Source organism: Nerophis lumbriciformis, linkage group LG34 (genome assembly GCF_033978685.3).
Source record: "Nerophis lumbriciformis linkage group LG34, RoL_Nlum_v2.1, whole genome shotgun sequence".
Classification (NCBI taxonomy): domain Eukaryota; kingdom Metazoa; phylum Chordata; class Actinopteri; order Syngnathiformes; family Syngnathidae; genus Nerophis; species Nerophis lumbriciformis.
Window position 1 is genome coordinate 25,824,089 of NC_084581.2, and position 14,721 is coordinate 25,838,809.

The 14,721-nt window shown below is 39.0% G+C and overlaps 1 protein-coding gene across 3 annotated transcripts in view; it reads left to right on the top strand.

Moving 5' to 3' along the window:
• map3k7 (mitogen-activated protein kinase kinase kinase 7) overlaps nt 1-13,144 on the top strand; it is a 55,596-nt gene extending 42,452 nt beyond the window's left edge. For all 3 annotated transcript variants that reach the window (XM_061929854.2, XM_061929853.2, XM_061929852.2), the window contains 4 exons: nt 3,167-3,212; nt 3,386-3,447; nt 3,644-3,759; nt 11,597-13,144. In XM_061929854.2, the coding sequence (XP_061785838.1) occupies nt 3,167-3,212; nt 3,386-3,447; nt 3,644-3,759; nt 11,597-11,777 (405 nt within the window). In that variant the 3' untranslated portion in view covers nt 11,778-13,144. The remainder of the gene's footprint in view (nt 1-3,166; nt 3,213-3,385; nt 3,448-3,643; nt 3,760-11,596) is intronic.
• The last annotated feature ends 1,577 nt before the right edge of the window (nt 13,145-14,721 follow it).

The window sequence follows — 14,721 nt, forward strand, 5'->3', positions numbered from 1 at the left end:
GGTGCATGTCTTTGGAAGTGGGAGGAAGCCGGAGTACCCGGAGGGAACCCACGCAGTCACGGGGAGAACATGCAAACTCCACACAGAAAGATCCCGAGCCCGGGATTGAACCCAAGACTACTCAGGACCTTCGTACAATGATTTGCAAATCCTTTTCAACCCATATTCAATTGAATGCACTACAAAGACAAGATATTTGATGTTCAAACTCATAAACTTTTTTTTTTTTTTTGCAAATAATAATTAACTTAGAATTTCATGGCTGCAACACGTGCCAAAGTAGTTGGGAAAGGGCTGTTCGCCACTGTGTTACATGGTCTTTCCTTTTAACAACACTCAGTAAACGTTTGAGAACTGAGGAGACACATTTTTTAAGCTTCTCAGGTGGAATTCTTTCCCATTCTTGCTTGATGTACAGCTTAAGTTGTTCAACAGTCTGGGGGTCTCCATTGTGGTATTTTAGGCTTCATAATGCGCCACACATTTTCAATGGGAGACAGGTCTGGACTACAGGCAGGCCAGTCTAGTACCCGCACTCTTTTACTATGAAGCCACATTGATGTAACACGTGGCTTGGCATTGTCTTGCTGAAATAAGCAGGGGCGTCCATGGTAACGTTGCTTGGATGGCAACATATGTTGCTCCAAAACCTGTATGTACCTTTCAGCATTAATGGCGCCTTCACAGATGTGTAAGTTACCCATGTCTTGGGCACTAATACACCCCCATACCATCACAGATGCTGGTTTTTCAACTTTGCGCCTATAACAATCCGAATGGTTCTTTTCCTCTTTGGTCCGGAGGACACGACGTCCACAGTTTCCAAAAACAATTTGAATGTGGACTCGTCAGACCACAGAACACTTTTCCACTTTGTATCAGTCCACCTTAGATGAGCTCAGGCCCAGTGAAGCCGACGGCGTTTCTGGGTGTTGTTGATAAACGGTTTTCGCCTTGCATAGGAGAGTTTTAACTTGCACTTACAGATGTAGCGACCAACTGTAGTTACTGACAGTGGGTTTCTGAAGTGTTCCTGAGCCCATGTGGTGATATCCTTTACACACTGATGTCGCTTGTTGATGCAGTACAGCCTGAGGGATCGAAGGTCACGGGCTTAGCTGCTTACGTGCAGTGATTTCTCCAGATTCTCTGAACCCTTTGATGATATTACGGACCGTAGATGGTGAAATCCCTAAATTCCTTGCAATAGCTGGTTGAGAAAGGTTTTTCTTAAACTGTTCAACAATTTGCTCACGCATTTGTTGACAAAGTGGTGGCCCTAGCTCCATCCTTGTTTGTGAATGATTGAGCATTTCATGGAATCTACTCTTATACCCAATCATGGTACCCACCTGTTCCCAATTTGCCTGTTCACCTATAGGATATTCCAAATAAGTGTTTGATGAGCATTCCTCAACTTTATCAGTATTTATTGCCACCTTTCCCAACTTCTTTGTCATGTGTTGCTGGCATCAAATTCTAAAGTTAATGATTAGTTGCAAAAAAAAATTTTTTTTATCAGTTTGAACATCGAATATGTTGTCTTTGTAGCATATTCAACTGAATATGGGTTGAAAATGATTTGCAAATCATTGTATTCCGTTTATATTTACATCTAACACAATTTCCCAACTCATATGGAAACGGGGTTTTTATGTATATATATAAATATGTATGTTTATGTATATATGTATGTATATATATATATATATATATATATATATATATATATATATATATATATGTGTGTGTATACCTATATAGGTATATGTATACCTATATAGGTATACATATATATATTGTTTTATATTTATATATATAAGGTCTTTAACCTTTTAACCTGACGCAGCTGCAAATTATGGTGACTTTTCGTGCATGTTAAGGGCCTCAAAAAGGCGTCCAAACATATAGAAGAAAAAACAGCAATTTCAATAAGACCCTGCATCACAGGGGCTCTGCATCGCCCCTGTGAGTTTTGAAGTTTTTTGTGCATGGGTACGTGACACCATCTTTGTGTTAAATCATTTGATCAGTCTTTCTGTGTGGAGTTTGCATGTTCTTCCCGTGACTGCGTGGGTTCCCTCGGAGTACCCCGGCTTCCTCCCACTTCCAAAGACATGCACCTGGCGATAGGCTGATTGGTCACACTAAATTGGGCCTAGTGTGTCAATGTTGTCTGTCTATCTGTGTTAGTCCTGCGATGAGGTGGCGACTTGTCCAGGGTGTACCCAGCTTTCCGCCTGAATGCAGCTGAAATACGCTCCCCTCTGCGACCCTGACAACCAGTTGGAAATGGATGGATGGATAAGGCAGATTGGCCAAGACTGCGCACAAGTGTGAGGATATAAAACTCACATTCATAAACAAAACGAACAAAAATTGCTCTGACGTAGTAACGGGTAACTTATTACTTTTTAAAGAATAAACAACATATTTTGTTTCTACTTACAACAAAAATAACCTGAATGCTCTCAACACTGGCTATCTAGCCGTAAAACACTGAGGCAATCTTAAGCACTTTGAACCTTTTTTTTTAATACACCGGTATACAGTACAGGCCAAAAGTTTGGACACACCTTCTCATTCAATGGGTTTTCTTTATTTTCATGACTATTTACATTGTAGATTGTCACTGAAGGCATCAAAACTATGAATGAACACATGTGGGAGTTATGTACTTAACAAAAAAAGGTGAAATAACTGAAAGCATGTTTTATCTTCTAGTTTCTTCAAAAAAGCAACCCTTTGCTCTGATTACTCTTTTGCACACTCTTGGCGTTCTCTCGATGAGCTTCAAGAGGTAGTCACCTGAAAGTGTTTTCACTTCACAGGTGTCATAGTTTTGATGCCTTCAGTGACAATCTACAATGTAAATAGTCATGAAAATAAAGAAACCCCATTGAAATGAGATGGTGTCTCCAAACTTTTGGCCTGAACTGTATATCGGATACCAGTATTCAAACTAAAAGTACAGCGGTATCAGTTTTGGTCCATGTCGCCCAGCCCTCGCTGTAGTATAAGTGCAAGCAAACTCAAAAGAAAAAATACATAACATGTATTTCCATGGCTTTATTTGCAGAATTTATGCAATGTGTTTATCTTCACTCCACTGTTCTTATCTGTCTATTGGCAGTTGTCATTACTGATATAGTTTTTCTTATTGCAGGGATGCAGAAACAGCAGAGGTTACATCTCGCCTGATGAGCCCAAAGGTATTTTAGTTTGAAATATTGTATATATATTGCAAGCGACCCTGAGAGGGACAAGCGGTAGAAAATGGATGGATGGATGGATGACTATACTGTCATGTAATATGTGGGAACAACAAATTGATACTTTCAGACATCAGTCCTATCAGTCATGACATGCATATTGTCTTTCTTAGACACCAATGGCTCAGACAATTCCATTCCCATGGCTTACCTCACGCTTGATCATCAGCTTCAGGTAAACATGCTGCATTAGCTACTACTGCTAATGTTACATGATTGTAATTATTACATTGATTTTTTTTTGTGGTGCTGCTATCATTTGGTTTTCCTGTAAAGACAACTGAGATATGTTGCAAATAGCAAAAGTAATACCGTCATGCAATTTGAAAAGTGAAATGCATAAGTGGTAAACGACAACTTTATATTTCTAGCCCTTAGCGCCTTTCCCCAACTCAAAAGAATCCATGGCTGTTTTTGAGCAACACTGCAAAATGGCTCAAGAATATCTGAAAGTGCAGACAGAGATTGCTCTGCTGATCCAGAGAAAGTAAGTAAAGTCACACTAAAAGAGACCATGTTTTCCCGAAAAAGTTTAACTCTGACAAAAGAAAAAGACCCAAAACAAAAAGGATACAGTGGTACCTCAGCTTACGGGTGCCACAGCTGTGCATCTGACACATTAATATTCTAAGAACATTACTGTCATATTGAGTAAAAAAAAATGTTTTGTGTTTGCAAACCTTACAAAAGCACATGTTTCTAATAAAACTCACAAAGATACATTAATCCAGGCATTATTAGATATTGCATGTATGGTTTGGAGTTATGCTTGAAACAATTTTTAATTGCTTCAACACATTTTCTCAGGTTTCTAAGAACATTACTGTCATATCGAGTAAAAAACCAATTTTTGTGTTTGCAAACCATACAAAAGTACATGTTTATAGTAAAACTCACAAAGATACATTAATACAGGCATTATTAGACATATTGCATGTTTGGTTTAGCAGTTATGCTTGAATAGATTTGTATTGCTTTTTTCGCATTATCTCAGGATTGTAAGAACATTACTGTCATATAGAATAAAACACATTTTTATGTTCGCAAACCTTACAAAATCACGTTTCTAGTAAAGCTTACAAATGTATCTGATGTGTCTCAGCTAATTGTTACGCTTTTGGTTGCAAGCAAAAATTTGGGTTACGAACCTTCCCACAGTCAGTTGCCGTTGCAAATGTCCCAATGAATCCCCTAATAGCCAACCAAAACGTTGAGTGTCTCGCTAGCATTAGCTAGTTGTTAGCAAGACATGACTTTGTTTTTCAAACCATGGGTCGGAAGAAATTGAGAGTGAAGGACAGTGCTGAGAAGGATATATTTCAACTATTCAGTGAATAAAAAAAAAAAAATCATCAAAAATTTAGCTTTGCATGGAGCCAACTTGGTAAAGCAGTGTGAGCATATTACTGCTACAGTAGTCTACTTCGACTCCATACTCAGAGCTGCCAATCCTTAGCTTTGAGCATGACAGTCACGCAATTTAACCCATTCTCATGCAACACGTCACACTTGACGTTTCTCACGCTTGTCTATCCCCATTTAATACTATATATTTTTTCATGAACATAAGCTTTGGTGCTTGAGACTTGCCGTAGTTTGAGTAACGCTGATTGACTGGCCGAGATCCCAAATCAATCCATCGGTCCTATGTGGTTTAATATAACCAACCACAAAGGCACCACACAATATAAACCAATTTAGAACCAACGTAAGGTGGGTTTTGGGTACTCAAACGCGAAAGGACGACTGTCACAACGCGCGAAAGACCACGATTTTAAAGTAAAGGATGCTTTGTGTATGGTAAAATGTTTGGATAAAAACTTCAAAAGAAGCTTCGTAGATGCCTTGGGAATCTACGAACTTTAAAGAAAGAACTGATTGGAAGAATGAAGAAAGCAGGGAAGAAGCTAACAGCTGTGTATTGTGAATGAACCAGAGTGAGGAGATGAAGGTTGACGTGGAAGTAAAGATGATAAGAAAGTAAATCAGGATAATGGTAGAATGAAAGAGAAGTGGTATAAAGAAAGTACTAAGGTTTGAAGAGCAGGGAAGTGTCTAGATCCCTTAAACTTGGAACCCATAGAGTCCCTGGAATCCACTTTGAGAACCACTGTAAAACATTTTTCAATCAAACAGTAAAATGTAGCTATCTTTTGAATATGCTAGGTAAAATGAGGAGACAGCAAAGGGATCTGCTGTCTCTTCCTCTTGGTTTAAATTAAATATTAACAATTGGGCAGCACGGTGGAAGAGGGGTTAGTGCGTCTGCCTCACAATACAAAGGTCCTGAGTAGTCATGAGTTCAATCCCGGCCTCGGGATCTTTCTGTGTGGAGTTTGCATGTTCTCCCCGTGACTGCGTGGGTTCCCTCTGGGTACTCCGGCTTCCTCCCACCTCCAAAGACATGCACCTGATCAATTTAGTGTTGATTGGCAACACTAAATTGGCCCTAGTGTGTTAATGTGAGTGTGAATGTTGTCTGTCTATCTGTGTTGGCCCTGCGATGAGGTGGCGTCTTGTCCAGGGTGTACCCCGCCTTCCGCCCGATTGTAGCTGAAATAGGCTCCAGCGCCTCTGGCGACCCCGAAGGGAATAAGCGGTAGAAAATGGATGGATGGATGGAAATTTATTTTGTGAAAATTCTTGTTAAGACCAGCATGAGGACGCCACCGTGCAGGGAGAGCCGCTGGAGGTGGGGATATTGCTCTTAAAGGGGAACTGCACTTTTTTTGGAATTTTGCATGTCGTTCACAATCATTATGAAAGACATGACAATGGATGGATTTTTTTTTAATGCATTCTAAATATTAAATACATGTAAATAAAAGTCTGCTCACACCGGAGCCAATAGGAGCTCCACTATTCCGCCCATAAAATCCAATAAATAATCATTCAAAAAGCACCAACAATACTCTATTTACATTTCGTGATTTGAATATTAACCAAGTATTAGTGACATTGTTATTATAAGCGCTAACACAGGCAACTATTTATAGCGGCGCCGTGATCACAAGCTTGTGTGCCTATGTTTACATCATTGAGTGGTATGCTGCTTCCTTGCTCCCTATAAATGTATTGTAGATTATAAATTATAACTCTCACATGAAAAGTAGATGGCTGAGAATATAATCCGACAAGTTGGCTTCCTCCCACCTCCAAAGACATGCACCTGGGGATAGGTTGATTGGCAACACTAAATTGGCCCTAGTGTGTGAATGTGAGTGGGAATGTTGTCTGTCTATCTGTGTTGGCCCTGCGATGAGGTGGCGACTTGTCCAGGGTGTACCCCGCCTTCCGCCCGATTGTAGCTGAGATAGGCTCCGGCAACCCCGAAGGGAATAAGCGGTAGAAAATGGATGGATGGAAGTTGGGACACATTGACAGCCATTTAGGACCTGGAACTGTCGAGGACGACACAAAAAGCACTTCTTCCCCCGCCTCCCACCCCCCACCCCGTTTCTTCGCGAGGTTTATGAGAATAGAAAATGGGAATATATGAACATCCTAGCAGTCTGCATCCTAATGACAACACACATTGCACAGTGAGTGATGTTTTATTATGTTTGTTGGCTCTCATGAAGTCTGCAGCGAGCAGAAATCAGTGATGAAGAAAACAAAAAAAGCAAACATTGTGATGCGTTTTTTAAATTAATGCGCCTCATATGCTTAAAATGATCAAAATACGTAAATATTAAATGTTATTAGAAATGTGCTTGTTACTACATTACATATATACTTACATCATGTACAAACCCCGTTTCCATATGAGTTGGGAAATTGTGATTTTTTTACAAGTCCCCGCCTTCTGAAATTAATCTCCTATTGTGTATGTATATATACTGTTTGTACACAATATATGTATATGTATATACACAGTATATGTATATATACTGAGTATATATATATATATATATATATATATATGTATGTGTGGGAAAAAAAATCACAAGACTATTTCATCTCTACAGGCCTGTTTCATGAGGGGGGGTACCCTCAATCATCAGGAGATTTCTCCTGATGATTGAGGGTACCCCCCCTCATGAAACAGGCCTGTAGAGATGAAATAGTCTTGTGATTTTTTTCCCCACACATACATATATTGCGCTCTACTACGGTATCGAGCACTATTTTTTGGATAACCTTATTAAGACATATATATATATATATATATATATATATATATATATGCACATAAAATAATATATATATATATATATATATATATATATATATATATATATATATATATATATATATATATATATATATATATATATATATATATATATATATATATATGTTGTCTGTCTATCTGTGTTGGCCTTGCGATGAGGTAGCGACTTGTCCAGGGTGTACCCCGCCTACCGCCCGAATGCAGCTGAGATAGGCTCCAGCACTCCCCGTGACCCTGAAAGAAAAAAAGCGGTAGAAAATGGATGGATGTATATATCCATCCATCCATCCATGGATGGATATATAACATCCATGGATATACCATATGTTAGGAACATGTATGTATGTATATGTATATATGTACAAACCCAGTTTCCATATGAGTTGGGAAATTGTGTTAGATGTAAATATAAACGGAATACAATGATTTGCAAATCCTTTTCAACCCATATTCAATTGAATGCACTACAAAGACAAGATATTTGATGTTCAAACTCAAAAACTTTATTTTTTTTTTGCAAATAATAATTAACTTAGAATTTCATGGTTGCAACACGTGCCTAAATAGTTGGGAAAGGGCATGTTCACCACTGTGTTACATGGCCTTTCCTTTTAACAACACTCAGTAAACGTTTGGGAACTGAGGAGACACATTTTTTAAGCTTCTCAGGTGGAATTCTTTCCCATTCTTGCTTGATGTACAGCTTAAGTTGTTCAACAGTCCGGGGGTCTCCGTTGGGGTATTTTAGGCTTCATAATGCGCCACACATTTTCAATGGGAGACAGGTCTGGACTACAGGCAGGCCAGTCTAGTACCCGCACTCTTTTACTATGAAGCCACGTTGATGTAACATGTGGCTTGGCATTGTCTTGCTGAAATAAGCAGGGGCGTCCATGGTAACGTTGCTTGGATGGCAACATATGTTGCTCCAAAACCTGTATGTACCTTTCAGCATTAATGGCGCCTTCACAGATGTGTATGTTACCCATGTCTTGGGCACTAATACACCCTTATACCATCACAGATGCTGGTTTTTCAACTTTGCGCCTATAACAATCCGGATGGTTCTTTTCCTCTTTGGTCCGGAGGACACGACGTCCACAGTTTCCAAAAAACAATTTGAAATGTGGACTCGTCAGACCACAGAACACTTTTCCACTTTGTATCAGTCCATCTTAAGAGCTCAGGCCCAGCAAAGCCGACGGCGTTTCTGGGTGTTGTTGATAAACGGTTTTCGCCTTGCTTAGGAGAGTTTTAACTTGCACTTACAGATGTAGCGACCAACTGTAGTTACTGACAGTGGGTTTCTGAAGTGTTCCTGAGCCCATGTGGTGATATCCTTTGCACACTGATGTCGCATGTTGATGCAGTACAGCCTGAGGGATGGAAGGTCACGGGCTTAGCTGCTTACGTGCAGTGATTTCTCCAGAATCTCTGAACCCTTTGATGATATTACGGACCGTAGATGGTGAAATCCCTAAATTCCTTGCAATAGCAGGTTGAGAAAGGTTTTTCTTAAACTGTTCAACAATTTGCTCACGCATTTGTTGACAAAGTGGTGACCCTCGCCCCATCCTTGTTTGTGAATGACTGAGCATTTCATGGAATCTACTTTTATACCCAATCATGGCACCTACCTGTTCCCAATTTGCCTGTTCACCTGTGGGATGTTCCAAATAAGTCTTTGATGAGCATTCCTCAACTTTATCAGTATTTATTGCCACCTTTCCCAGCTTCTTTGTCACGTGTTGCAGCCATGAAATTCTAAAGTTAATGATTATTTGCAAAAAAAAAATAAGTTAATCAGTTTAAACATCGAATATGTTGTCTTTGTAGCATATTCAGAATCAGAATCAGAATCAGCTTTATTGTCGTTACGCAAGGTAACGACAATTCAACTGAATATGGGTTGAAAATGATTTGCAAATCATTGTATTCCGTTTATATTTACATCTAACACAATTTCCCAACTCATATGGAAACGGGGTTTGTATATAAAACCCTATTGGAGGTGTTTGGATATGTTTTTGGGGCTCTATAGGCAGAATTGAACAGCTCCCATATGCTCCATTTTAAGTGGACTTCTTAAATTCATTGAATATTTAGAATGCATTAAAAAATATCTATCCAGATTCCATCGTCATGTCTTTTATAATGATTGTGAACAATAGGCAAAATCCCAATCTATCATTCACAATCCTTATGTGAGACATGCACACATGTTTTTATGCATTGTAACTAGGGCTGCAACTAACAACTCATTTGATTATCGATTAATCTGTCGATTATTACTTCGATTAATAATCAGGTAAAAGAGACAAACTACATTTCTATCCTTTCAGTCAATGCAGCCGCTTGCTGTGTTGTGCATACCTTCCTTTGTACCAAGTCACTAATGCTGGCTTGTTTCTTTCTGAAATGAGAGAAACCATATAATGACTGTACATAGTAGCATCATTTACATGTAACTCAATACATACATAGTTGATTTAATTAATCATTTCTGACGTAAAAGGCAAATACGCCACCACATTAAAAAAAAAGCTAAATGAAATAAATGGACATTGGGGATGCAGCATACACCAATAATAAGACAGAAATGTAACTCATCAGATCAGAACGGAATCAGATATTGTACACGTTTCTGTTGTGAATAATAAAGGATTCATTTTAGACTGCCTCTGAATAATAGCATGAAATATTCCAGCACCTTCATAATGTTTAGTTATACTAAGCGTCACTCAAATCTAAATCTATTTATATAGCATTATCGGGCCCGGCTACATTGATCCATTATGATACGAACCTGAGATATTTCTGTCCGTTACATTTATTTAGAAATTGGTAACCGTGCGTTTTCTCTCTCAAAACGGAGTCAAATGTGCCGGAGACACATTATCAGCCCCGCATTGCAACAAGGGGATAACGTTAACGTTACTCACAAAAAAGCTGAACTCATGAATGCCTGTTGCCACTCAAAACAACACAGAAAATGAGGGGGGTGTCCATTATTATTACATTCATTAATAAAACAAATGTAGTTTTTTTTGTAGTACACTATATTGTATTCTTTTTTTTACAATATTCATTATCTAAATTTATTTTTTATTTATTTAAAAGCATGTTACATGTTTAAATTTTGGTGTGATTGGAGGTCCCAAAACGGAATAATTAAATTTCAATACATTTCAATCGGTAACATTGATTAGAGAGACATGTATTTTGGGTTAGGAGCCGCATCACAGAACCAATATATCTATCTATAACCAATGCATCTACATTGATATCACTTTTATTTTTTGCCACTAAAGGTACATGGGAGTGAGGCTGCGCTTACTGCGCTCAAAATGCAAAAATGCGTATTTAAGAAGTTTTTTTCATATAAGAAATATTTTAATAATATGAACGGGACAAGCGGTAGAAAATGGATGGATGGATGGATGGATATTATATGTGAAAAAGACAAACATAATTTAAAAAAAAATACTATAGGACACCGAAATGCATCTATTGAATAATCTGGCCATCATCTGTTTTTGTCGTGTGAGCACTGATCCTGCAGCCGTGTGTGCAACTGTCAGTTTGCACGTACTTCTGACCGTGCTATGCTAAATAAAACGCTAAACATTGTTCGCCGTGATGCGTGTTCATAAATGACGGCGTGGTGAAGTTGGGAGAGTGGCCGTGCCAGCAATCTGAGGGTTACTGGTTCAATCCCCACCTTCTACCATCGTAGTCACGTCCATTGTGTCCTTGAGCAAGACACTTCACCCTTGCTCCTGATTAGCGCCTTGCATGGCAGCTCCCACCATCTGTATGTGAATGGATGAATGTGGAAATAGTGTCAAAGCGCTTTGAGTTCCTTAAAAAAAGGTAGGAAAGCGCTATACAAGTATAACTCATTTACCATTTACCATAAATCACATTGCGCGCGCTAAATTATATTTGCATCTTCTCCTCCCAGTGGAGGACTGTTTTTTTTTTTTTAATGAGCCTAAAATATTAGAACTTTTCCTGCAACTTTCTGAAAAAGCTGTCACAAATTCAAGGCATTTCAGGCCGCAATAATCAAAAGAAAGCCTGCGAAATCCAGATGGGACTGAGTAATGGTATACCATTTTTTTTAAATTTTTATCACCCATTTGTGCAGAAAAGAACTAATTGCTGAACTGGACCAAGATGAGAAGGACCAGCAGAACACATCCCGTCTGGTGCAAGAGCATAAAAAACTACTGGAAGAAAACAAGAGTCTGTCCACATACTACCAAAAGTGCAAAAAACAGCTGGAGCTGATCCGGGTCCAGCAGCAGAAGAGACAGGGGACATCGTGATGACATTTCCCATCATAGACGTGATATGAACTCCTGCCATTCAACACAAACAAGTATATAAACAAACTCATAACAGTTCCCAGTCCAGTGCTGATGTGCCTTGCATGTCGCACACTGTAGTCGCTTTGCCTCTGTCCAACAGGAAGGTGTCTTCTGTACATATATTGCACATCCTCACAGTGTATTCTGTGATTGTCGACCAAACAATCACTGGCCTGCTGGGTTTCAGAATGGAGCTTTGCATCTATTGCGGCCTTGTAAAATGGCAGGCTGCTGAAGGCTGGATTGTGTATTTCTACATGTTGCTCTCAGGGCCTCTTGGATGACCAGTTGATGTTTTTTTCATTCCTCAGCATCCTCTGGGGGACTCAGTAACAATTTAGCAGCCAATAGACACGCTGTCCTCAAATATGTGAAAAAAGCAAGAAGTTCAGCAACAAGTTCTATTGCAGAATTCTGAGAATATGGGGGATGCCTGTTGTGCAAAAGATGCACCCTGTATCACATAGTATTTCATCTTCCACCTCCTGTACCAACACATTTTCCTTTCATGTATCTTTGTTCTAAAAATGACTTTATTGCCATATATATACATATATACAGTACAGGCCAAAAGTTTGGACACACATTCTCATTTCAATGCGTTTTCTTTATTTTCATGACTATTTTCATTGTAGATTGTCACTGAAGGCATCAAAACTATGACACCTGTGAAGTGAAAACCCTTTCAAGTGACTACCTCTTGAAGCTCATCGAGAGAATTCCAAGAGTGTCCAAAACAGTAATCAGAGCAAATGGTGGCTATTTTGAAGAAACTAGAATATAAAACATGTTTTCAGTTATTTCACCTTTTTTTGTTAAGTACATAACTCCACATGTGTTCATTCACAGTTTTAATGCCTTTAGTGACTATCTACAATGTAAATAGTCATGAAAATAAAGAAAACCTATTGAATGAGAACTTTTGGCCTGTACTGTGTGTGTGTGTGTGCGTGTGTGTGTGTGTGTGCGTGTGTGTGTGTGTATGTATATATATATATATATATATATATATATATATATATATACGGCAAAAACACAAAAATAAGCTTTCATCGCAAATTAGACAAGCTGTGGATTCCACAAAAATAATTTGAGTGTATGCCAGTGTTGGTTTTTTTATTGTACATTTTTTTAGTCCTTTTTTATTCAGTAGTTGACCTTTTTCTTTTGGACATATTTTATGGGGGTGTGGAAATAATAGAGAGCCTGTACCTTGTATACAGTACGTTGTTTTTAGTTCACATGTTGCCTTAGAAGTCGCCCGCTTGACTTGCATTGTAGACATTTAATGAAATGTATGACAAAAGCGTAGTTGAATGAAACAGGTTTATCGTCTCATGTAAGTAAGAATCATTTATACCCAAAGCAGTTGTACCATATTTTCCGGGCTATAGAGCGCACCGCTATTCAAGCCGCACCCCCCAAATTGTAGAAGAAAAAAATAGTTTTACATACAGTTGCAAGAAAAAGTATGTGAACCCTTTGGGATTACTTGGATTTCTGCATACTTGGTCATAACATGTGTTTGGATCTTCATCAAAGCCACAACAATAGAAAAACACAGTCTGCTTGAATTAATACCGCACAAAAAATGATCGGTGTTCCTCTTTTTATTGAACACAACATGTACACGTTTACAGTGCTGGGTGGAAAAAGTATGTGAACCCCTTGACTAAAGACTTCTCCAAGAGCTCATTGGAGCCAGAACTCAAAGACAACATGGAGTCTAATCAATGTGACAAGATCATATGTGTTGGTTAAAGCTGTCCTGCTCTATGAAAAACACACACTTGTGAAAAGTGTGCTGTTCTCAAGAAGCATTGCCTGTTGTGAACCATGCTTCTCACAGAAGATCTATGATTCAGAATTGTTCACTTGCATGAAACTGGAAAGGGTTACAAAAGTATCTGTAAAAACTTTGCTGTCCACGATAAGACAGACTGTCTACAAATGGAGAAAGTTCAGCACTGTTGCTAGTCTCCCTCGGCGTGGTCGACCTGTAAAGATGACTGTTAGAGCCGAGCGCAGAAGGCTCAGTGAGGTGAAGAAGAATCCTAGAGTGTCAGCTAAAGACTTACAGAAATCTCCATTATTGTTAACAAACCTACAATACGTAAAACATTGAACAAGAATGGAGTTCATGGGAGGACACCACGGTGGAAGCCACTGCTGTTCAAAAAAACATTGCTGCACCTTTGAAGTTTGCAAAAGAGCACCTGGATTTTTCACAGCACTACTGGCAAAATATTCTGTGGACAGACGAAACCAAAATGGAGTTGTTTGGAAGGAACACACAACGCTATGTGTGGAAGAAAACAGGCAAAGCACACCAACATCAAAACCTTATCCCAACTGTGAAGTATGGTGGAGGTGGCATCATGGTTTGGGGCTGCTTTGCTGGCTCATGACCTGGACGGATTGCTTTCATCAATGGAAAAACAAATTCCCAAGTTTAAAACTATCTGTCCACCAACTGAAGCTCAACAGAGGATGGGTAATGCAACAGGACAACGACCCCAAGCATAGAGGTAAATCAACAACAGAATGGCTTAAACAGAAGAAAATACGCCTTCTGGAGTGACCCAACCAGAGTCCTGACCTCAACCCGATTGAGATGCTGTGGCATGACCTCAAGAGAGCGATTCACACCAGACATCCCAAGAATATTGCAGCACTGACATAGTTTTGTGAAGAGGAATTGTCCAAAATTCCTCCTGACCGTTGGCAGGTCTGATCAGCAACTACAGGAAACGTTTAGTTGAGGTTATTGCTGCTAAAGGTGAGTCAACCAGTTATTAAATCCAAGGGTTCACATATTTTTCCACCCTACACTGTGAATGTTTACATTTTGTGTTCAATAAAAAGATGAAAACCTACATTTTTGTGTAGTATTAGTTTAAGC